Consider the following 23,571-nt stretch of genomic DNA (forward strand, 5'->3'; position numbering starts at 1 on the left):
GTAGTAAGACCATGTAGGACTCGGAAGGAGCCCAACACCCCAGCTGAGGAAGGTTTGGGCGCTAATCTCTCTTGCCGGCAGATGTCCCCAGGAGTCTGGTGAGGCCCTGAACTTGATTTAGAAGACCACTCAGAGAGCATTTCAAACAGCTGCCGTGCTATACAGGAAACCGTGAGTAGATTGCTGGTGAGGACCTCTCCTCGGCGCCTGCATCCACTAGGGGCTTAGGGAGGTTGGACTCCGAACACCCCAGGGGGAATCTGAGAGGGATTTATTTGATGGGCCTGAGAGGAAGGGTTGGCTCGAACATAAGCCTAAATAAGCATGAAAACGAACCTAAAAACACACGCCTGGTGGTTTTAGGAATTGTGTCTGCAGCTGCCTGGTATCAGCAAAAGGAAACCGGCTTTTCTTCCTCAAATAAGCAGTGGTGGTCCGGCAGAAGGAGGGTGTGGCCCTTCTGGTCTGTAAGCAAACAAGCCCCGCTGAGACCTTGGCAACGTCAACTTCCTCTCTCTTTCTCGCTGGTGCAGAGGATGGCCCTTTCTGACCAATGTCCGTCCTCCTCACAGACTATCTGCCCCAGTCCCTTGCTATCCCTGAGCGTCTAGAGACACTGGAAAGAGCTTTGAAGCCTTAGACCACGGGGTCAGCCAACCATGGCCCTTGGGCTAAGTAGAGCCCGCTGCTTGTTCACGTTCAGCCGGTGAGCTTAGGGGGTGGGAGGGTTGTTTGTTTTGTTTTTAATTTTACATATTTAAATGGTTGAAGAAAAACAGTATTTCCTCACTTGCAGAGATGAGATTCCGTTTCAGTGTCCAAAATAAAATTGTGTCCTCTGTGGCTGCTGGCCCGCGGGCCAGAAAACATTGACGCAGACCCTTTCCAGATGAAGCATGTGGACGCCTTGCTGGGCGAGCCCTGTGGTTTCTAGAGCGCTCGATCCACTCATCTGGGGCTCCAGGGCCTCAAGAGAAAATAGTCCATGCTGGCAGGTCAGAGCACCTGGGAGGTGAACGGGGCTTGACTTCCCCAACGCAGTGTTTTGGAGCAACCAACCTTTATCCATCCTCTACTGTGTCCCTGTCCCTGGAGACCTAGGCAGGCGCCTCCAAATGACTGGACAGCCAGTGAGGGAGACAGGTCATGGGAAGTACAGCAGGGAATGGGATCACAGCCACCAGGAGCCCCTAGGGGCCTAGATTCGCTTCCTAGGGCCGCTCTAAGGAACATGGTTGTGCTAACCGTCACGCGTCCAGCTGAGAGGTGGCCCTTTTGAACCCCCAGCAGCTGATTCCATAGGAGAAGAGATCTAGCGATCTGTTCCTATTAAGGTGGTTGCTCGGCCTGTCAAGTGGGTACAGCAGTGCCTGACCCTGCGCCGCTCCTCCAGTCATTGCCAGGAGTGAGCGTGTGGTTGCAGCCGCTGTGTCCATGCATCTTGTCGAGGGACTTCCTCCTTTTCACTGACCCTCCACTTTCCCAAGCATGGCGTCCTTCTCCGGGGAGGGACCTCACCCGATACCATGCCCAGAGGACGTGAGATAAAAACCTCACCATCCTTGTTCTAAGGCGCACACAGCTGGCTGTATTTCTCCTGAGACAGATCTGGTCAGTCTTCTGGTGGCCTGTGGTTTATTTCATGTTCTTTGCCAACTCCATAGTTTAAAGGCATTGAATCTTCACTCTTCCTTATTCACTGTCCAGTTGTCACCTATATCAGGGGAGAATAAACTACTGCCATCCGGGTGATCGACTCATAGCAACCTTATAGGTCAGGGTGAAACTGTTCCTGAGGGTCTTGGATACTGTAACTCTTTACGGGAGTAGAAAGCCTTGTCTTTCTCCCTCGGAGCAGTTGGTGGTTTTGAACTGTTGGCCTTGTATTTAGCAGCCCAAGGCAGAGCCACTCAGGCAAATGAAATCACTAGGGTTTGAACTCAGCCCTCCAAGAGACACCTTCACATTTTATAAAGGTCTTTTACAGAAGATTTTCCCAGTGCAATATGCTTGGTTTCTTCACTCCTGTTTTCAGGAGTGTTTATTGGGCACGAACCGAAGTAAAATGAAAACCTTGACAGCTTCAGTCTTTTCTCCATTTCTCATGATGGTGTGATGTCTAGGTTGAGGTATAGTCGATCCGTGCTGAAGGCTGTAGTCATTGATCTTCGTCGGGGTGTACGTCCAGTCCTCTTGGCTTTCAGCAAGCCAGATTGGGTCATCCGGAGCTTCCAGGTTGCTAATAGGTCTTCAGCTACTCCTGGTGCCGTGTTTTTCTTCATGTAGTGCAATTTCTTGAATTATTTGCGTAGCACACAGAGTAAACAAGAATTGCAGAAGAATGTGATCCTGCGGCCCACCTTCTAATTCTTATTATTATTTTAAACCACCAAATATTGTTGTAGTCCATTGAAATGATGCCTCTTGGTCTATGTACTGATTCCATAGGAGCTCGAATAAGTGGTCTGGAATTTTCAAAGTTATCCAGTAAAGATTGCAACCTAGAAAACCCCATGAGGCGTCCTGCTCCATCATGTAGGGTTGCTTTGAGCTGCAATATGACACTGGTCATAAAAGATTAAGATCCACACCCCTCTCGTAGGAGCTTACATTAGCTGATGCCATCTTCTGAGACCCTGTTTCCAAACAAGATCACTGTCGCAGGTACAGAGATTAGGACATCAACCTAAATTTTGGAGGGACACAATTCAATTCATGACAGGCACTTTGGGTTTCTGATGTTTGTGGTGTCTTAAAAGTTTATTCCAACTCATAGTGATCCTATATGACAGAGTAGAACTACCACCGTAGAATTCCCTACACCATAAAAAATTTTTTAAATCATTTTATTGGGGCTCATACAATTCTTATCACAATTCATACATCCATCCATTGTGTCAAGAACATATGTATATTTGTTGCCATCATCATTCTCAAAACATTTGCCTTCTACTTGAGCCCTTAATATCTGCTGCTCTTTTTCCCCTTCCCTCCCCACTTCCCCCTCCCCCATGAACCCTTCATCATTCATATATTATTATTTTGTCATATATTACACTGTCTGACTTTATGGAAGCAGTTCACCAGGTTATTCTCCCACGGAGCCACTGGGTAGTTTCAAACCACCAACCTTTCAGTTAGCAACCAAGTACCTTCACCAATGTGCCATTGATGCTCCACTTTGACTTCTTGAGTGGATATTTATTACACCACAAATTATGGTTATTTTTCCTTTGAGGTTTAAGATGGGGAACTATACAACTGAGATCCAGAGAAGATTAAACTAAAAACAAACAGATTCACTGCCATTGAGTCTATTCTGATTCACAGTGACCTTAGCGGACAGAGTAGAGGTACTCCTGTGAGTTTCTGAGACTATAAATCTTTTTAGGAGTAGAAAGCCTCATCTTTCTCCCAAGGAGCAGCTGGTGGTTTTGAACTGCTGACCTTGTAGTTAGCACCCCAACTCATAACCGCTACTCCACCAGAGCTCTCTAGTCCTAGGAGGAAGAGTTTGCAACACATATTTGGGGAGATATAATCCAACCCATAACAAATGTACAATAAATATCACATGGTTTTGCCACTCGCTCCCTATCTTCTGTTCAACGGACACTTCTTAATTGCGTATTATGAGCCCTGGCACTATTCTGAGCCGTGAAGTTCCGTCTCTGGGCCTCCGTATGTCTGTAATATGGGGCACTGGACAAGGTGGCTTTTAAGGCAGTGGTCATCTATGCAGGCACATATTAGAATAACTGGATTGCTGGAACCTATCCTCAGAGATTCTGATTCCGTGGACCTGGAGTGGACACAGGTTCCCAGGAAGCATTGATGCTGCCGGACTGGGTAGCACACTTTGAAGACCCACCTCTGACGTGCATGGCAGGAGCTATGGAGTCACAGAAAGATGGATGGAGTTAAATATTTGCCGGGAGAGTAGATAGGATGTGGCGACTGGTTAAGGGAGAGTGACGCGTCAAGGACAGACAAGACTTTGGAACGGGATCCAGCTTGGGGGGATTTGGTGTTTCGGGTGGCCTTGAACAAGGGAGTGGTGGTGTGGAGTAGGCAGCAGATCAAGAGCTGAGAGATCTGAGCGGAGAGGGAGGCCCTGGAGTCAACAGGATGGGAATGTCAAAGGAGGCAGGGTGTGGGGAAAGGAGAAGTGCCCTGAAGGGCCGGCAGAGTCTGGTGTAGAAGAAGCAGAGTCCCTTCTTACTGCCAACATAGAGGATATGTCTCCCTTCCTCCCTCTCGCGGGCTCATCACCATCGAGTTCAGGGCTCCTGCCCCACCTGGGTGTGACAGGAGCCTCTTAATCCAACTCTTCTCAAAGTTTCATGTGCACAGAAATGCCTTGGGCTCTCCATAAAATGCAGATTCGGATATTGCGGGTATGTGGGCTTGGGCTGCGATTCTGCATTTGGGCAAGCTCTGGAGTCACGAGGGACCCCATGTCTGACAGCAAGCTACATTGGTGTCTCTGCTCCATTCGGCACCAGTGGCCCAGCTGCCTGGTCAGGATCTGGTCCAGCCATCGTGGGCCAGCCTTCCTGCCCTGCCGCTGCTTCCCTCCAGTCCCCATTTCCCGTCTCCTCTGAGAGTTCAGAAAGGGACAGAAACCAGTGCAGGCTGGCTTCCCAGTGCAGAGAGGCAACTTCTGCCTTAGTCTTCCACCATTTCTGCTGGAAAATCACACACGCCCCACCCAAGAATTTTGTAAAACTGTTTACACCCTCGCACGTCTTTTAAGTTTACATCTACGTATTGGATCCTCACGTTGCAGAAGGCGCAATTTCCAGTGCATTGTAAACAGGGCTGCTTTATTTAAACACAACTGTCCCCTCACTGTTTGTCATTTATCCAACGGCATCTAAACACCATAGCCATCGGATCCCGCCACCATCCATTTAAAAAATGCGGGAACAGGCTCTTCTTTCAACGTTGTTCTTTTTTCTCCGTGAACTTTGATTTCTATGCCAACTCAACCCCCAGGGAACTTTATCCTGATGTAAGCTACGTACTACATTGTCCCTCTGAGAACTCTCCCAGTGGCTGTTCTACCATACTTCTCGGTAACAATTTTATATCATGTCACAGACTGTCTGCTTTCCCGGCTTCATGGAGCTCTGTGCATTATCGTGTTTTCTTCTGGTTTGTGTTTTCTCTATAAATACTCATCGAACACGACTGATCAGAACTACGGTACTAATTTTAGTAATTAAGAGACCTACAGAGTTGTGTTAAAAATACATCCCTTAATGACATGGTGGTTTGGGGTGACTTTTAAAAATAAACAATGCTCTTTGAGCTTCAGCTCCTGTGTAATACATACTACCAGTTGCCATTGAGTGGACTAGCTCCAGGCTGCCCCGTGTATGTCAAAATAGAACTGTATGCCAGGCCTTTTTTCTTTTCTTTAAGACTCACTGCCATCAAATCAACGCCAACTCATAGGACAAAGTAGAACTGCTGCTCCTTTGGGTTTCTGAGATGGGAAACCTTTATGGGAGTAGAGAGAGCCTCCCCTTTCTGGGTTTGAACTGCTGCCATTGTCTTAAGGAATCGTCTCCGCATGTTCTCTAGGTTGTAAGACCCATCGCAGTGGCTACACAAACCCCACAGACAAGACTCAGTAGTAAAGGGTCTATTAAAGAAGTTAACAAGTTGTAATACCCGTAAGAAACATCGAGGTTAAGTTGTTTCCATCAGGACATGTTACAAAAGTTCTGTGGGGTCTGCTCATAGATGCCCAAAGGGCATTCTCCTCCTGTGGTCAACCCCACTTGGAGGCACCGGGAATATCCTAACCCAGCACTTCTCAAGCCTTCAAAGGGCATCCCACTCTGCTATAAGCCGCAGCCCGAAGACCTTCAGCTCAAGATCTGTTGGGTCAACAAGCCCAACGTCCCCAATCAAGTGCCCAGAGGCACAAAACACATACACTCTGCTTTACTTGCTCTGTGGGCTGGGGAGTCCATCATCTTTCCATGTTTTGTTCTTTGTTCTGCCTCTGCTCCTCTGTTGGCATCGCTCTCTCCTGGATCCAGGAAGGTCACTGTGCAGGAATCTCCAGTCCCGAGGACGAGCTCCACCCCTGCCTCTTGCTGGTCATGCGACCCCTCTTCCTGCTTCTCAGAGGTTTTATTTATCCGCAGCAAGGTGACACCCCAGAAAATCCTGCTCACAATTATCCACAAGGGAATCCTCTCAGTCTCTTCTTCCCATGCAGGAAAAAGGTCATTTGGTGGGAGCCAGAGACCTTGGCTACCAAGACCACATGAAGTAAGTCACCGCCCCTGCACCGCCGACCTTGTGCTTAGCAGCCCTGTGTCTAAGCCACAAGGCCACCAGCAGCTCTTTTGTGCTCCAGAGAGTCTTCAAAAGCTGACCTCTCAGCAGCACAGGGCTGCTGAGCACAAGATCCTCTGACTGGACTTGAACCTCCAACCTTTTAGTTAACAGTCCAATAGATTTGTGAAAACAAATACGACCAGATCACAAACGGAGATTATTCCTGTGCTAGGCTAGTTCTTTCCCATGTGTTTATTTAGATGTGGAAAGATGTTCGTTATTGCTGGAGTGAGACAAGGATCAGCATTATTGCATTTCCATTTTGTCATCTATGTAGATAGATATGAATCACTCATTCGCATGAGCTAATAAATGAAATACCAGTTTTTGCTAAAGCAGGGCCACTCAAATCCTTTACTCTGCTTCTGAATTAAATATCAAAAACCAGATCGTTCTCATTTAAAACTATAATTTAATTATTCCTAGCTAAAAAAAAAAGAGAGAGAGAAAACTGGGAAATCACTTGTCTGGCACAAAGATGGGCTGGCTGTTCATTTGCCGGGGTGGCTCTCAGTGCTGAGCCTTCTGCAGAAACGCCTCCTGGGAGCAGGGAGTCAGGCTGAGGCTTGCGATGGGATGCCTGAGAGGGCTGGGTTTCTTTGGAAAGGTTTCTTTCTGTTGCAGTTGGTTTTGACTGCGAGGGAATGGGTGGCAAAGGACAGCCTACACCCCAAGCATCACCCTTTGCTTCTAGAGTTTCTGTGGAAACTGAGAATCTGGCGATTGATGTTCATAGCATTGTGCATGCAGAAGTCATTTTTGGAGAGTCTTAAGTTCTCCGCCGTGTGAAGCCCGTATGAACAGAAACAGGAACTAGACCAGCCTCTCTAAATCTCCCAGTTGGTGTTTCGACAAGAAGGCATCTGGTCGCATGGCAGAGGCGGCAGCTGTTCCTGGGGGCAGTTAGCCCCACATTCCATATTCTCCTCCTCCTCCTCCTCTTCTTCCTCCTCCTCCTTTTCTCCTCCTCCTTTTCTCCTCCTCCTCCTCCTCCTTGTGACTCTCCTCCTTCCCCTGCTGTTCCAGGCAAAGACACACCAATTACTGTGCCCTGGATAACGGCTTGGCAAGCTTTTAAGACCCCACATGCAATGCCACAAACAAGGAGGTCAGGCGGAAGCTCTACATGTGACACATGTGACATTAAGCCAGTTAACGGAGATGCCCCATGAAACCACGACTTTAAACTCCAAACCCAGAAACCAAGTCCTATGAGGTCTTTTACATATTGTAAATTTAGTCTCGCCTACAACTTCTGCCAGTGCCATTTCTCTTACGTACGTAGATTACGGACAGGAATTAAATCAGCTGCACAACCCTTAATCAGTGCAGTATTTCTATCGCTATTTATCTCCCTCTCCCTTCAACCCTCATCCTGCATCTCCCTTTCCATATAAAGTTAGTAAGTGGTGTTTCTGTTTCTTTAAAGGATGGAGTTGAAATCTGGATTGGAATCGCATTGGATTTGTAGATAGGTTTGCATAGTATTGACATGTTCACAATGTTAAGCCTTCCTATTCATGAACGTGGACTATTCTTCCATTTATGTAGATCTACCTTACTTTCTTGTGGTAGTAGTAGTCTTTAGTTTCTTTGTGCAAGTCTTTTGTCTCTCCGACTAGGTTTGCTTGTAAGTGTCTCATCCCGTTTTCCACAATGGGTGTGCCATTTTGCGTTCCCACCAGCAATGGAGAAGAGTTCTAGTTTCCCACTTCCTTGCCAACGCTTGTTGTTTTCAGGTTGTTTCTCTATCATGGACTTCATTGAGGAAGTGAAATGGTATCTCATTGTGGTTTTGATCTGCATCTCTGCTGGCTCATGATGCTGAGCCTCTTTCGTGTGTTTGGTGACCATTTGAGTATCCTCTTTGGTGAAAGCGCTAGCGAGTTGCCTTCATGAACAGCCTCCTTTGCCGTGCGATCGGCAGAACTGGACGGTGCCCAGCCCACGATTGAACATTCTGATCAAAGATTTCCGGTGGAAGAATCCTGGTCAAGAGGGAGGAAATGTAGGATAGGATTTCAGATTCTCGTGGACTCCAGACTTTGTGGCACCATGAAGGGAAGATGAACCCTGGAAACTATTGCCCTGAGATAATCTTTAAAACGGAAACCAACATTACCCCTGAAATCTTCTTACCACCAAACAAGAGTTGAGCTTGTGGCTTTAAAGATCTGCCTGGAGTCTTAGGTTCTTTTCAGAACACTCTATGTGGTGCTACCTGAAAGATGAGTTAGGAACCAAACTCACTGCCACTGAGCCCGTTCCAACTGATAGCAACCCTCCAGGACAGGGCAGAACTGCCCCTGTGGGTTTCTGGGACTGTAGCCCTTTACACGAGTAGGAAGCGTCGTCTCGAGAAGTGGCTGGTTTTGAACTGCTGACCTCTCCGTTGGCAGCCCAATGCGTAACCACTGCACCACCAGCAGGACTGTGAATTTGTGTTAGCCAAAGGAGAACGACTCAGAAAAAGAGGGCGAGAATGGAGGCTCACTTCGAAGAACACAATCAACGTCACTGAATTGTACATGTAGAAACTACTGCATTGGTGTAGTTTTGTGGTTTTTTTGCAGTGTATCTTCTCAACAACAACAAAATAAAAGAGTCAGACAAGTCCAGCGTGTGTGTGTGTGTGTGTGTGTGTGTGTGTGTGTGTGTGTTGGGCTGTGTCCTAGGCCTCTGGCCAGTTGATCACCTTCTGTGCACAGCTGTTTCCCTGCAAAGGGACTGCAAGAGATAGGCGCCCAACTACGTTGACCTGGCAGTCAAGTTGGCCTGTGCAGTATTCTTCTTTGAAACCTTCTCCAATCCCATTCTTCTCAGCAAATCACCACTCCCCCTTTGAATCCCACAGCCCTTCTTTTGATCACACCCCGTCTTTCCCCTCGGATCATGACTCCTTACTCAGCTGCGCTCTCACCTTTTCCGATGATCAGCGCCTGGAGAGCGGGCTCCAGGTCTAATCATTGCCCGGCGTCGTGCAGGACACGGAGTAGGTGTGCCGTAGATCTTGGTTGAGCAGATAAATTGATGAATGAATGCCTTCACATTCCTCCCGGCCCTAGAATAGTGCTGAGCTCTCAGGAGCAGGTTCTTAGAAGAATGGATGAGTGAGTCCGTGGGCCAGACCATGAATGCACCAATGAAGGCGCTCGTGAACCTGGAAGCAGGGCTGGAAAGTAGGAGAACGTACGTGCGCATGAGGGCCAGGGCCTGCAGGATCGATGTAAGAAGGGGGAAGCCCGTGCAACGGAATCATTTGCTGCCTTTCTTGTTTGTGTTGACTTTCGTAACTAGAGCAGTCTAAAAGGAGTTGTTCTCCAGTTGCCTTCAGCTTGAAGCATGGCCACCCCAGGTGTGCTGGAGTACCGCTCGGCTCCACAGGGTTTCCGTGGCTTGTTGGGGTTTTTTCCCAGAAGCCTTTCTGCTGAAGTGCTTCTGAGTGGACTTGAATGGCCAGCCTTTTGCTCAGCAGCCAAGCGCTGCACCAGGGGTGCTGCCTGGTGGCTCCTGTCCCTGGACCCGGAGGAACCATGGCTCGTTAGAAAAGGCCCATGTCAACCCTTTCCTGTCCTTGGATTCTTTTGCAGGTGTAAGGAGCCGCTCTTCTCCGTGGTGGTGTTTGGTCCATCCCTCAGCCCGGGTGAGGATGTACAAGCCCCTGCTCTGCACCTGAGCGGGGCAAGCCAGCGAGGACTCCTGGCTCCAGCCACGACCGCAGACATGTCGGCCGTGGAGTAGTGCGTGCGGACTCCTGCGCTCAGCATCTCAGGGTTTCGGTCCTTTTTCGGTTTGTTTGGTTTACCTTTTTTTTTTTTTTTATGGTTTTGTGGCTGGACATTCAAGACCAAGGTAGGCGCCATGGGGGACCAACAGCTGTACAAGACCAACCACGTGACCCACGGGAGCGAGCACCTCTTCTACCAACAGCCCCCACTGGGCGTCCACGGGGGCCTGAACCACAACTATGGGGATACAGCCTCAGGGGGCGGGATGGATGCCCCTCAGGCCTCACCCATCTCCCCCCACTTCCCTCAAGACACGCGGGATGGCCTAGGCTTATCCGTGGGTTCCAAAAGCCTTGGCCAAGTAGATACCTCCAGGCAGGCCGGGTGGGGGGGCCATGCTGCACCTGGAAACCACGCCCAGCTACGCGGCAACCTGGCCAACTCGAACATGACATGGGGAGCACCCGCCCAGGCGGAGCCCGCCGATGCCTACCAGTACACCTACGCCCAGGCCAGCGAGATCCGGACCCAGAAGCTCACCAGCGGGGTCCTGCATAAGCTGGATTCTTTCACCCAGGTGTTTGCCAACCAAAACCTGCGCATTCAGGTCAACAACATGGCCCAGGTCCTGCACGCCCAGTCCGCCGTGATGGATGGGAACCCCGACAGCGCCCTCCGCCAGCTCCTGTCTCAGAAGCCCCTGGAGCCCCCTGCACCGGCTATCCCTTCCCGCTACCAGCAGGTGCCCCAGCAGCCACACCCTGGCTTCACTAGTGGGTTGTCCAAACCGGCCCTTCAGATTGGACAGCACCCTACCCAAGGGCACCTTTATTATGACTACCAGCAGCCACTGGCTCAGATGCCAGTGCAGGGGGCACAGCCACTGCAGGCCCCCCAGATGCTGTCGCAGCACATGCAGCAGATGCAGCAGCACCAGTATTACCCGCAGCAGCAGCAGCAGCAGCAAGCAGGCCAACAGCGCATCTCCATGCAAGAAATGCAACAGCCGCAGCCGCCTCGCCCATCGCACTCTCAACCGCAGCAGCTGCAGCTGCAGCAGCGGCAGGGTGCGATGCAGATACCTCAGTATTATCAGTCCCAACCCATGATGCAGCACTTGCAAGAGCAGCAGCAGCAGCAACAGATGCACTTGCAGCCCCCTTCTTATCACAGAGACCCCCACCAGTATCCCCCGGAGCACGCTGTCCAGCTGATCCAGCTGGGGTCCATGCCTCAGTACTACTACCAGGAACCGCAGCAGTCCTACGGCCACCCCCTCTACCAGCAGGGCCACCTGCCTCAGCACCAGCAGCGTGAGGACAGTCAGCCAAAGGCCTATGCCAGCGACAGGCAGACCCAGGCCCTGCTGAGCTCCCACGGGGACCTGGGGCCCCCGGACACCGGAATGGGGGACCCAGCGAGCTCAGACCTGAACCGCGTCAGCAGCGCCCTCCCCCATCGGTCGCTCCTGTCCCCCAGCGAGCTCCACCTCAACAACTTGGGCCCTCCGCACCAGCAGCTGTCCCCGAGCACCCTGTGGCCCCAGGTATTCACACAGCGGGCGTTCTCCTGGGGCTCTGTCCTTGCCAGGGGGCTGGACAGGGAGGGGACAACGACTATGTGCAGGGCCGAATCCGCCCTCCGACCCTTTCAACCCTTTGGTCCTGCACGCCTTCAGGAGCTTCACCTACACCTACATGTGCCATTGAGGTCGTGTTGGGCCCAGGAGATGCGAAATTAGAACTCAGCCCTTTGCTCCCAGAGCTCCATCTCACTGAGGAGCTGACCCCGTCTTTATCTCCTGGATAATGATTTGTGTAGTGCTCAAGGGCTTGAGTCGAGTGCTTTGGGGACATCAGTGGAAGTGCCTTCCCCACCCCACACCTCACCCCGGGATCCTGATCCTTGGGCTATCCCCTAGGAAAATGAGCCCCCCCCCCAAACACACACACACACTTTGGGAGGGAGATTACAGGGTGGTGGTATCTCTGAGCATTCGGGGATGGATTCTGGGGCAACAAGAATTCAGGGTTACCTAAAGTGAGATGGACAGGGAGGCTGCAGGGTTTCTTGGGCCCCTTCATGTGCTAACGTGGCCGTAAATGTCACAAGGAAACAGATCACAGAAGTTGCAGAGATGAGCTTGTCAGCTGCCCACGGGATCCAGGAATATCAGGCAGATACAAAATGGCCTGGTGTGGGAGCCAGCAGGGAATCATTGCAATGGGGGTGCGCTGGAGAACAGGCACCCCAGCGAGTGACCTTCCCATTGGGATTATTGATCCCAGTGGAGCCACTCAGAGCATGGTCTGCAGACCAGGCCCCTCCTGTGGACCACAATTCCCAACTTGTGAGTGTGTCCCCCAAGTGTACCGGACCCCAAAGCGGCCTTCCACATGCCGGCGGGCACTGTTGGGGCTTCAGCGGGTTCCAGGTTCTACACTCGGGTCACAGCGGGGTGAGAGAGAGAGCAGGAGAAGCCGGAGAGGGGCCTGGCTGGGTGGAGTGGAGGCAGGACTTTGGCAGTGGAAGGCCAGAGATGAACTGCTGGACCCCTTTTGGTGGGCGGCTCAGGCCAGGTAGTAACTGGAAGGCCTTGTAAACATGAGAATGAAATGCCCAAGGCTGGAGGGGAATGCCAGCAGGAGGTCACCCCATTCCCCTCCCTGGGTCCCTCTCAGGGTTGGGCCCTTTCTCCACACAGGGTGGACGGGCTGGGGGAGCAACGAGGGTGTTGCATCCCGATGGGCTGTGGCTGACAGTCGCTCTGGTCCCTTGAGTCAGTCAGGAAGCAAGAAGGAGAAAGAGGTCTCACTGCATGGAAGGGGGGCAGAAAGGGAGTGGGGTCGGTGCGAGGCGGGGGGAATCCTGGGAGATGGCACCCCCAACTCAAAGACACCTCCCTTCAGAAATGTGTGCGTTTCCGCTTCTCTTTTCTCGGTGTCCTGCGTGGCTCGAAATCAGATGCCCCTACCTGATGGCAGAACCCAGCCAGGATCCCCGGAGCCAAGGTGAGATGGATCAGCAGAGGCGGGCAGGCCCTTGAGCGGACCGGGAGGCCTTGCTCATCCGTCTCTCACAGTTCGCTTCTGAGTTCAAGGTCTAGGTTCAACTCCTCAAAGGAGGTCATAAGGGTCATAATGGCAGCGACTGTGTTTGAGCACTCACCATAGAGGACGTGCTGTACAGTAACCCAGCGAGAGTGGGCATGGTGACCATGTGCCTGGTACACAGGGAGCCCCCAGGGATCGGTAGCTATCACCATTACATTGATGATGATAACAGGGGGACAGAACTGAGACTCCAAGGGCTTAAGGTTACCCACGAAGTCAGCCCCACCGCCGGGAGTCACTCCAGAGCCTCCGCTCTGTCCGATGTCCACTCATGCAGTCCGAGAACCTTGGTTGACGCCCCGTGGTGTGCCGTGTGTACAGGGAGGATCCAGGTTTGCCTGCCTCCTCCCCTTTTCTCCGAGGGAAGGTCCCTGGAAGAGGTGGTCTGCATGAGCCCTGAAAGGGTTAAGTATGGGACCAGCCTTACCCCCTTAAGCACTGCAGTGAAGGAAAATGACCTGTTCCATTCACACGTGACTTTCAGCAAGCCCCTTCTCATGCTGGGCCTTGACTTTTCACCTGTGAACTGAGTTCACTCTCCGGTGGGTGTTTGGAGGAGGGTGTGCAAGGTGGGGGGATCCAGGGACATGGGAGCACTGGACCAGTAAAATGTTGCCAGCTGTGGGGCATGAGGTCTTGTGGGTAACCCGCTCTTCCCCCTTCCTCCACATGCATGTTCTCTCTCCTTGGCCCTGACCCCGGAGCAGTGGCCAAGCCAAAGGAGTGTTCGGGGAGCAGTTTGATGCCAAGAGCAAGTTGACATGCTCCATCTGCCTGAAGGAGTTCAAGAGCCTGCCTGCACTGAATGGGCACATGCGGTCCCACGGGGGAATGAGGGCCTCCCCCAGCCTCAAACAGGTTAGTGGGGAACCACCCCCAGCCCTTCCCAAGCTCTGTGCCGCTTGCTTTGCTTCGCTGCTATCCAGATAGGGCCCCTTGGGAGCCAGCCAAGCCCACCACACCCCACTTCACCCACCAGCTTTCCGAACAAGGGTCCGGCACAGAGGTGCTAGAGATTGTTTGGGTGGGTGATCCCAGCCTTCCCTCATCCCACCTCCTGGGAGAAGACAGACAAGGACGCCTGGTCGCTGTAATATCCTTTGGTAACTTCTGCTTCTTGAAGCGCTCAAGGCCAGAGTCGCTTGGATCTTCCAGGTGAACTGTCAGTGTCCAGGCCTAGCTCATGGAACCAGAACCGTTCAACAGCGCCCCCCAGTGGAAGCCCACCCAAAGAGCCTCCCGTGCCCTCTGGAGTAGAGCAGCCCATGGCAGGTTTAGAGTTAGACTACAATTCCATGGATTCCCTCTGAATCCTCTGGAAATTGACACGCTTCATTTTTAAACCCGTGAGGTCGGCTCCGTGAGCCCAAAGCTGCGCTTTCGGACATCGCTCCTTCTCCTTCCCTTGACCTTGCCAGCTTGGAGAGCTTGGGTCTCCCGTTTTAAAATTAGCGCACTGTGCATGTTCCCAAGTGGCCCCTCGACTTGAATAAAATGCCAGGTGGAATATGCTCCTGGCAGAAGAGTGAAGCGAGGTCCCTACAGTCTGAGGGTTCTGCAGCTGGAGTTCCTGGGCAGTGCCAGCAGCCCTGCACCCGGCTGCCAACCGAAAAGGTTGGAGGGTCGAGTCTCTCCCTGGGTGCCTGGACAGAAAGGCCTGGAGATCTGTTTCCAGACGTCAGCCACCGCAAACCCGGTGGAGAGCGGTACTGACACCCCCGGGGTCTCCGGGATTTGGAGTCCCCCCAGTGTCGCTGCTGTTGTTGTTGTTAGCACAAGCTCATGTGTTTTGGAGGGGAGGGCCCGCTTTCTAGCCCATGTCCCTTTTTATCTAAGTGTCCCAACAACCCAAACTTTCTGGTGACCGACTTTTGAATATGCATTTAATGTTTTAAGCGTAGGAAGTGGAGTGTGATGTCCTTGTCCCCTGCCCTCTGGCATCCCTTGGGCTGAGGGCCACAGGATGGCAGGAAGGAAACCACCCAGCAGGGGGTTTCTGTCACCCACGCCCCATGTCCTGCAACCTCTTAGGAACAGCCCAGGCCGTTCCCCCTTGGGAGAGCTGCAGTGCAGCCTGGGCCTGGATCAAAGGCTTTATTGTCTGTGTAGGAAGAAGGAGAGAAGGCCCAGCCGCCTCAGCCTCAGCCTCAGCCTCAGCCTCAGCCTCAGCCTCAGCCCCAGCCTCAGCCTCAGCCTCAGCCCCAGCCTCAGCCACTGCCGCCGCCTCCTCCGCCGCCGCCTCCGCCGCCACTCCCTCCCGAGGCAGAAAGCCTCACGCCTATGGTCATGCCCGTGTCTGTCCCTGTCAAGCTTCTCCCGCCCAAGCCCGGCTCACAGGGGTTCACCAACAGCGTCGCTGCTGCCCCCTCTGCCAGAGACAAGCCAGCCAGCTCCGTGTCGGACGACGAGATGCCGGTGCTCGTGAGGATGACCCTCTCTCCCCCACACTCACCCCAAGGGGCTGCCCCCCGCGTGCCTGCTGTGAGTTGCTGCTCTGCGCCGCCTGCCTGGGGTGGGGAGATCCCTCTGCTTTCTTGGAGAAGGGGTCGGCTCTTCTAGAGCCGCTGGGACAGGGCTAGGCCCTTGGGGGGGTGAGCACCCTCCTTGGCAGCTGCAGGGGCCCCAGCCTGGGCCACACACTGCCCACCGAATACCCACTTCTCTGCCAGGCCACTGTGCTGGGTTAAATTCTGAGACCAGGCGGTGTTTCTCGGTTCCAACCAATGAGAACTCAGCTGGCATTCATGGTGCTGTCAATCCAGCCACTAAAAGAGCTCAGTACTTCTGTCCTAGACATACAGACGTCGCTGTTGTCCAGGGCTTGGCCTCTGCTCCCAGGATTTCTGGACCTCCCCAAATCCTGCCCCCAGAGAGGTAGCCCCAGCCACACGGGAAGCCCTCTGAGCGAGCAAAAGGCCATCCCGATGCTCAGCCCTCTGTGTGATTGCACTCGATACAGATGGACTGGTTTCCTTGCACTTTGCTTTTTGTGCTTTGCAGGAAGCGTTGTTTGGTTTCCGTTTGTTTTTGTTTGTTTGTTTTCTGATACAAATTGAAGGTTGCGGCGGCCCAGCGTCCAGCGAGTCTGGCGGCGCCATTTTCCCCATTAGCATAGGTGCACACTGTGTCCCAGTTTGGTGATGCGCACAATATTTCCAGTGTTTTCGATTTGCACACTCGACAGATGAGAGGCTATCACAATTCTTAGATCCACCAGGAAACCACACCCTTTCATATGCTGTCTCCTTGCAACATTCACTGTACCGCAAGGGACTGGGCCCAGACTGGCTGTCACGTTGACGTTTGCCTGTGCTTTGACAGTCACGTCTGGTTAAACACCCTGGGAGGCTCTACTGCATGGAGGGGTCCTGCAAAGTCATCCCGCTGAGCGGCATGCACCCCCTCGCCCCAAGTCTCAAAATAGCAAAGAGATTTGTTTTCTCATTCAGAGTTCTCCTCTTTCTCAAATCCCAAGTGTTTCAGCCAGGCAGCTTAGCTGGGCCTCTGGAACAGAGATAGTCTGTCTCTCTCGCTGGACAGAGAGCTGCATCTCTGGCCCTTGGGATTCTGTGTCCCACAAACTGGCTCCATCAGATATTTTCCCTCCTCCACAAAATGGTTTGAGGGGCCATGCTTGTCCTTCGAGAATAGGTGGCTGCTAAAATTCCAGGAACCATGAGGGGTTGGGTTGGGCCAGAGTTGGGGCAAGACAGATTGTTCAGAGAACAAACTAAATCCATTAAGAACCATATAGGTTCTCTATGTAATATCAAAAGGAGGTCTAGTGGGCTGTCGGGTAAACATTGGAATGATGACTACAAGACCATTGGTTCAAGCCCACCAGCTACCCCAAGGGGGGAAAATGAGACTGCTCCTTTACAGAGCTACAGCCTTGGAAAAAATCCCACCTAGGGTCACTCTGATTCAGAATCTACCCAATGGCAGTGGAGTTTTGAGGTTTGCATGATTACCAAGGCCTCCAGAGAAGAGAGACTGATAGAAGGTCTCCCAGGGTGCCCAGCCAGCAGGATATGGGGTGCCGGCCACAGGCAGACAGAAGAAGTCGCATTCCCAACCTGCCTCGTAGCTTGAGGAATGATTCATAGGAGAGCCACGCCATTCATCCCTTTGGGAGAACTCTGAAGGGGACCAGTCATGAGGGGGAGGGTCAGAGTTGCAGGCAGCACCCCTCTCCCCCATTCAAGACTGTGAGAGGAAGACAGGCTGACAAGAACAGGTGATGGCCGGGATGCAGCCATTGGGAACACCTGGAGGACAAGAAGACAGTGGGAAGCAGGGAGGACAGTGGATCTGGGTTTGCTCAGGAGGTCATTGGGGGAACCCTGAGCAAGGGTTTGAATTCAGGACCAAGCTTGGCTTTGTGGAAAGGTTAGGAGAGCCGTCTTAGGTGAGTCAATGGACGGAAGTGTAAGCATGGGGGTGGGACTGAGCACTTCAGAACAAGACCCTGTCACTGGATGCAAAGAAACCGAACCACCCAGGGAGGAGCCCTGAGCTCTAATCCCAGCTCTGCTCCCAGCCAGGAAGGAGGCAGCTGAGACACGCTGAGCATGGTCTCCTCCCCGTGGCCTTGCCAGGGCTGGGCTCCTCAGGTTTGTGCCTCGAACTCTGTGGGTCACCATTTCCTGGGCAGCTCCTTAAAGCCCCCAGAGACCTCCCCCTACCCCCCACTACCGCCCAGGTTTGGAATAGCCTGGCCCCGTGCGACTCTGTGTTTCCTCAGGAGGAACATTCTGGGTTCCTTCCCTGGGCCCAAGTGGCTCAGAGCCTCGCCTGGAGGGTGAAAACACCAGGTTGGGCGCTGAAGGAACAGGACAGGAGGGTGCTGGAATAGAGAGGAGCCCCCCAAGGGCTCTCTGACCCTGTGCCAGAGGTCTGGATTCCACTGCAGAGTGGAGGTCATGCCGTTGCTGCATGGGCTTGAATGACCTCATCAGTGACTCAGGAACTGTCCCCGGGGTGTAGGGTGGAGGTGTGGGTGGGGGTTTGCAGGAAGAGGCGGGACTGGCCCGTGTCGTCAGACACCTTCTGCACGTTGTGCCCAGTAGTGAGGAATTCTTTTGGGGGACAGGAGGGGGAGGCTGGCTGCAGGGCTCTGGTCTGGGGAGACCCCCCACCCCGGGGTGGGTCTGGAGTGGGGCTTAGGAGCCCCCTTCTGTGAGGCTCTCCGGGGCCCCGGGGGCAGTCAGGTAGGAGCAGGCCGGGAGCAGGGAAAGTAGGTCAGCCGGCTGGGCAGGAGGCGTCGCCCAGAGCCCGGCCAGGGACAGGGAGGTCACCTGACCCTGGCCGCCTTCCCATCACCCCCTGCTGCCTGCCCTCTGGCGCCCCCCGCTGGGCTCCGCGTGCAGCCTGCCGCACCTCAGCCTGACAGCCCCTCAGGTACCTGCCCGGCTGGCACGCCTGCCCCTGCCTGCCCGGGCATGCCCTGCGCCACCACCCGTGCCCAGGTGCCCACGGGGCCCCGCGGGGCGGGGCGGGGTCCTGCAGTGAGAGGACGGGCCGCGCCCTGGGCCCACCGGAGGGGCGGCCAGCGGGTGGGGGCTCCGGCAGGGGCCTGGGGATGGGCCCCCAGCAGCCTGGACGGAGTGGGGGACAAGGCCCCCACGCACCCCCTGCGGGTCACGGCCGCTGCCCAGCCTCCCTGAGGAAAGCGCCGCGCCCTCACAGACAGGTGTTCGCGCCCCACGGCCGGCCCCGGGGTGGCGGTGGGGGCGGGGTGGGGACTTCGTTCACAGTCCACTCCCGCTGGACCCCTCAACAGATGGGGGGGTGGGGATAAGCCCTCCCGGCGTGGGGTCTGTGGCGGGCCGTGGGGTCAGGGGGGGGGGGTCCCCCGGAACGTCGCTCTTACCAGCCCGCGAGTCTTCACCACGCCGCCCGTCCCTCCCGTTGTAGGACACCCCCAGGAAGCCGCAGCCCAGCGTGGCCAAAGCCGACGAGCCCCCCAAGCCCGTGCAGGAGAAGAAGAAGTTCCGGCACCGGCCCGAGCCGCTCTTCATCCCCCCACCGCCCGCCTACTCGCTGAACCCCGCCACTGCCGCCTCCTCCTCGGGGGCCACCCTGTACCAGAGCCAGCTGCGCTCCCCGCGCGTCCTCGGGGAGCACCTGCTCCTGGACCCCGCCCACGAGCTGCCCCCCTACACGCCGCCACCCATGCTGAGCCCCGTCCGCCAGGGCTCCGGCCTCTTCAGCAATGTCCTCATCGCTGGCCACGGCGCGGGCGCCCACCCGCAGCTGCCCCTCACGCCCCTGACACCCACGCCGCGCGTGCTGCTCTGCCGCTCCAGTGAGTCACCCTGCCAGCCCCTCCGCCGCGCTTCGGGGTTCCCCCGAGTGGGGTGGGGGCGTGGCCCTTGGGTTCCAGAATGGTCCCGTGGTTCCGCAGGCTCGTGGTGTGCGCGTTCCACGGGGCGGGCCCCCATGGGAGCTAGAAACTGCGGTTCTCAACCCGGGGGTCGTTATCCCCTTGGGGGTCGACCGGCCCTTTCACAGGGGTTGTAACAGTAGCAAAAGGACAGTGAGGAAGTAGCAATGGAAATAATGTTAGGGTTGGGGGGTCACCACCACCTGAGGAACGGCGTGAAAGGGCCACGGCATGAGGGAGGTGGAGAACCGCTGACTTGGGGTGCGATGGGGTTCTTTGCCTCCGCCAGGCTGCTAGTCTGGCTGCAGAGACCGCCACATAAAGGGATCGCTGTAATCTCGTTGGGATAAGGAAACACTGCACCCGAAACTGCCTTGCAATGTCATGTCAGATGCCCAGAGAAAAATACACTGACTGCAACACACAGCATCGCTAGAATTAGGTGTTATATTGACATTTTAGCAGCATGTATAAAGATGAAATAGGGCTCCGAAGCAAGAATCGTTTCATAGAAGCAGCACAGCTGAGCAGGCTAGAGTGACTTTTTGCAGACTTGAATGACTTCTCTTTACCACGGCTGAGAAATGGGGTGACTCTAGGCCATGTAGCCCCATCTTCCATCAACTCTCCGGAGTCTGTTGGGGGGAACTCCGTCATAGGCTGGGCAGGAGAGGGACTGGAGCCTGATGGGGTAGCTCCTCGCTTGCTTTCGTTTCTCCATCATGGGAGTGATTGGTCTTTGTGTCTTCCTGCGCCTTCCACCCTGACCCGTGACCTCTGGTTTTTGTTTCAGGTAGCATCGATGGCAGCGGTGTGACCATCACCCCAGGCCCTGGGGAGCAGACCGTGGATGTTGAACCGTAAGGAAAAACCCCGTCACGCTATAGAACAGAAGCCTCAGCTGAGGAAATGATCGGGGGGGGGGGGGGTGGCGAGCTGAGACAGAAGTGATAGTCATTGTACCTGGTCATCGGTGATGGTCGAGGTGATGCTGACTCACAGCCACTGTAGCTGTCGGAGAACAGGATTCCTTCCATTGTAGTTGTTAGGTGCTGTCCAGTCAGTGCCAGCACACGGCACAGGCCGACCCTACTTCATCCATAGAGCCACCCTAGTCCTTGACTATACTGTCAAGCTATTTTCCCAAGACTGAAAGGTCAAATGAAAAGCTTGCATCTTTGTATTTAGAGAACCAGGGTCACCACCTCGAACTCTGTGGGCCGGTCTAGCTGTGGCCACTTACTCTCCTATCCTAGTAACACAGAGTCAGCTCGGGCCTTGGTGCCTCGCTCTCTCACAGGCTCCTTCCAGATGGGCTTAGGCAGGCACTCAAGAGGAAGGAGCAGAGGCGGTCTTTTCTTGAGGAGGCCCGCGGGTAGACTGGGTCAGGCTACAGAAAATCCGACTTGGGTCCCAGCTTCAACCCCTGTTTTATTTGATCTTAATAACATGAACGTTCCTCGGTCCCAGGTGACTCGTTGGTTAAACGGGAAGAAGTATTACGTACTTGCTTCCCATTCCAGGTCTCTGTGAGGGGCGGATGGGTCGTGTATGTGAACACAGTCTGACCGGGGTAAAATATGAAATAAGCGCTTTGTAGATTCCCCACTCTAGGTCACTGTCTTGGGACTAGCCACCCTCTCTCTCCAAAGGCCCCGGCAGACGGTCCCCTTCTCCTTTAGCATCTGTCCACAGCCTTGAAGCTGCGCCTCATCCCAGTGACAAGGTCATCCTTGGAATCTTAGGGTCGCACTAGGAGGAAATGCCCCCTGCATTCTTACTGCAGAAGGACCGGCTCCTCCTTCCCCAAGTTCCTGGCAGCTGCCCCCGGCCTAGGTCATCCAACTTAAGACTGGGCTGATATTGTTCTTCTCTTTAAAGGCGCATCAACATTGGCTTCAGATTCCAAGCAGAGATCCCAGAACTCCAGGATGCCTCTGCGCTGGCCCAGGACACACACAGAGCCACCCTGGTGTGGAAGCCCTGGCCAGAGCTAGAAAACCATGACCTCCAGCAAAGAGGTACTGGCCGAGGGAGGCGCGGGTGGCAGGGGTTTAGTTTCTCTCACTGGGATCTCTGCCCCCACCCTGGGTCGGTACGTCCCACAGAAACGTGTCTTCCCATGATCCTGAGCTCTCTCTGATGGCGCTGGCTTCTTACCCCAACAGTGGAGAATCTCCTGAATTTATGCTGTTCCAGCGCGTTGCCAGGTGGAGGGACCAATTCTGAATTTGCTCTGCACTCTCTCTTCGAGGCCAAAGGTGATGTGATGGTAAGAAATCAAGAGCAGTGTCTCTCTAGTTCAAACTGAGACCATACGAGCCCCTGAATTGCCCCACAGACCCTAGAACCAACCCCCAGGTGAGCGAGATGGGTCATTTCCCCCCCACCCACCCCCAGGCCATGTGTCCTTCGCTCAGTGAGCAGGTCAACGTTTAAATGCCTGTGGGGGAAAAAAATCGCATCTTGTTTGTGTTTCTTGTCCAAGAGCTATGATTGAGGTAGATTCGCCCCTGGGCAATGAGAATGATTTCTTTTCAGAAGTCTTGTCCTTCAGGTCAGAGAACTAGGTCTCCAAGGATGGAGACTGAAGGCCTTACTGAAATAAGACAGAGCTAAAAGATGCCCTTGTTTCCCTCCGCGATGGAAACCAGCCCCAGTTTGCTGGTCATACATTGAGCTGTTTTCTTCTCTCCCCAAAATGAAGTGTTTACTGAACGCTTAACTGCTTCGGTCCAGGTCAAGGCTCACCATCTGATGTGGCTCCTTGGGTGCCCCCAAACCTTGAGGCTGTGGCACCTCTCTTCTGAGTGGCAGCTGATGGTTTGCCTGCTGAGGTAGTACGCCATCCCTGGCCTCAGTCTCCACCTCTGGCGTTGCATGGTACTTCCTGCTACCAGAGCTAGCATCCTGCTTTGGGGAGTTTAAGAAGGTATCTAAGTACCCAGATCCCCCTATCTGACTCCCTCAGGAGATTGTTAACACCCTAGGTGTGTTTTTGAGAATGGAGGGATTCTTGTTAAAATGCAGATTCTGATTCAGCAGGTCTGGGGTGGGGCCCAAGTTTCTGCATTTCTAACAAGCCCCCAGGAGCTGCCGCTTGCTCCCGGCCTGTGTGTGGACCAGTTAGAGTAGCAAAAATCAAGACTTTGCTCTACCCCTAACCACCCACTGCTCAACTCCGCCTGCAGCATATTTTAAGACTCGGTCAACGGGCCTGACGGAGGCAGAAGGGGCTTGAAGAGGTTTGAGAAGGGTGTAAGCTCGACTCTCTGGGAATAATGCATGTGTGGTATAGTTATTACTAATACAGATGTTTGTGTTCAATTATAATGAGACATGTTATTTTTCTTTGACTTGAAAAAAAGAAAACTAGCTACCCACACATTTCCTCAGAGCCCGTCCCTGGAGACCCAGCCTCCATTCAGAGGATGCCCCACCCACCTCTAAGGCTGGGGGGCCCTCCCCAAGGAAGGAACCGGCCCCTGCTACCACACTCATTCTCTGACCTGACCAGCTGGCTGCAGGGGTGGTGGCAGGGGGAGGCGATGGGGTGCCCAGGAAAGGAAACTTCTAGATGGGAAGGCACTCCCTGGTTTTCCTTCAGTGGCCCCCTCCTAGGGTCACCACAGAGCCGACCCCTCCCCTCTGGGTAGATGGTCTTCCACAACACCCAGCCCCACAACTGACGCGCTCGCCTTTTCTCTCTGTTGGGTCTGCAGGCTGCTCTGGAGACGCTGTTGCTGCAGAAGCCAGTCAGGTTAAAATATCACCCTCTAGTAAATTACCACTATGCCGGTAGGTTGCCAGAAGCCCCAGGTGTGACCCACTGATTCGGGAGGGGGGCCGTTTGCCTGCTTGGTTATTGATTTTTAATCCTAGATGGCGCTCTCTCCATTGTAATCTCAGGCCCTCTGGAGGGGAGCAGCGGGGGGTGGGGGGGCGGTGTGTGATGGGCACTTGCTGGGCCTAACGTGGAGCAGGAGTG

At 54.0% G+C, this 23,571-nt stretch overlaps 1 protein-coding gene across 8 annotated transcripts in view; it reads left to right on the forward strand.

Moving 5' to 3' along the window:
• Positions 1–23,571, forward strand: part of TRERF1 (transcriptional regulating factor 1) — a 262,302-nt gene that overhangs the window by 203,942 nt on the left and 34,789 nt on the right. For 4 of the 8 annotated variants that reach the window (XM_075555104.1, XM_075555105.1, XM_075555103.1 and 1 more), the window contains exons 4-12: positions 9,948–11,631; positions 13,050–13,096; positions 13,906–14,056; positions 15,308–15,679; positions 19,115–19,505; positions 20,377–20,443; positions 21,465–21,604; positions 21,752–21,855; positions 23,306–23,381. In XM_075555104.1, the coding sequence (XP_075411219.1) occupies positions 10,219–11,631; positions 13,050–13,096; positions 13,906–14,056; positions 15,308–15,679; positions 19,115–19,505; positions 20,377–20,443; positions 21,465–21,604; positions 21,752–21,855; positions 23,306–23,381 (2,761 nt within the window). In that variant the 5' untranslated portion in view covers positions 9,948–10,218. The remainder of the gene's footprint in view (positions 1–9,947; positions 11,632–13,049; positions 13,097–13,905; positions 14,057–15,307; positions 15,680–19,114; positions 19,506–20,376; positions 20,444–21,464; positions 21,605–21,751; positions 21,856–23,305; positions 23,382–23,571) is intronic. The other 4 variants (XM_075555109.1, XM_075555111.1, XM_075555108.1 and 1 more) reach the window with 3 other exon arrangements.

The sequence above is a fragment of the Tenrec ecaudatus genome, chromosome 7 (assembly GCF_050624435.1).
Source record: "Tenrec ecaudatus isolate mTenEca1 chromosome 7, mTenEca1.hap1, whole genome shotgun sequence".
Classification (NCBI taxonomy): domain Eukaryota; kingdom Metazoa; phylum Chordata; class Mammalia; order Afrosoricida; family Tenrecidae; genus Tenrec; species Tenrec ecaudatus.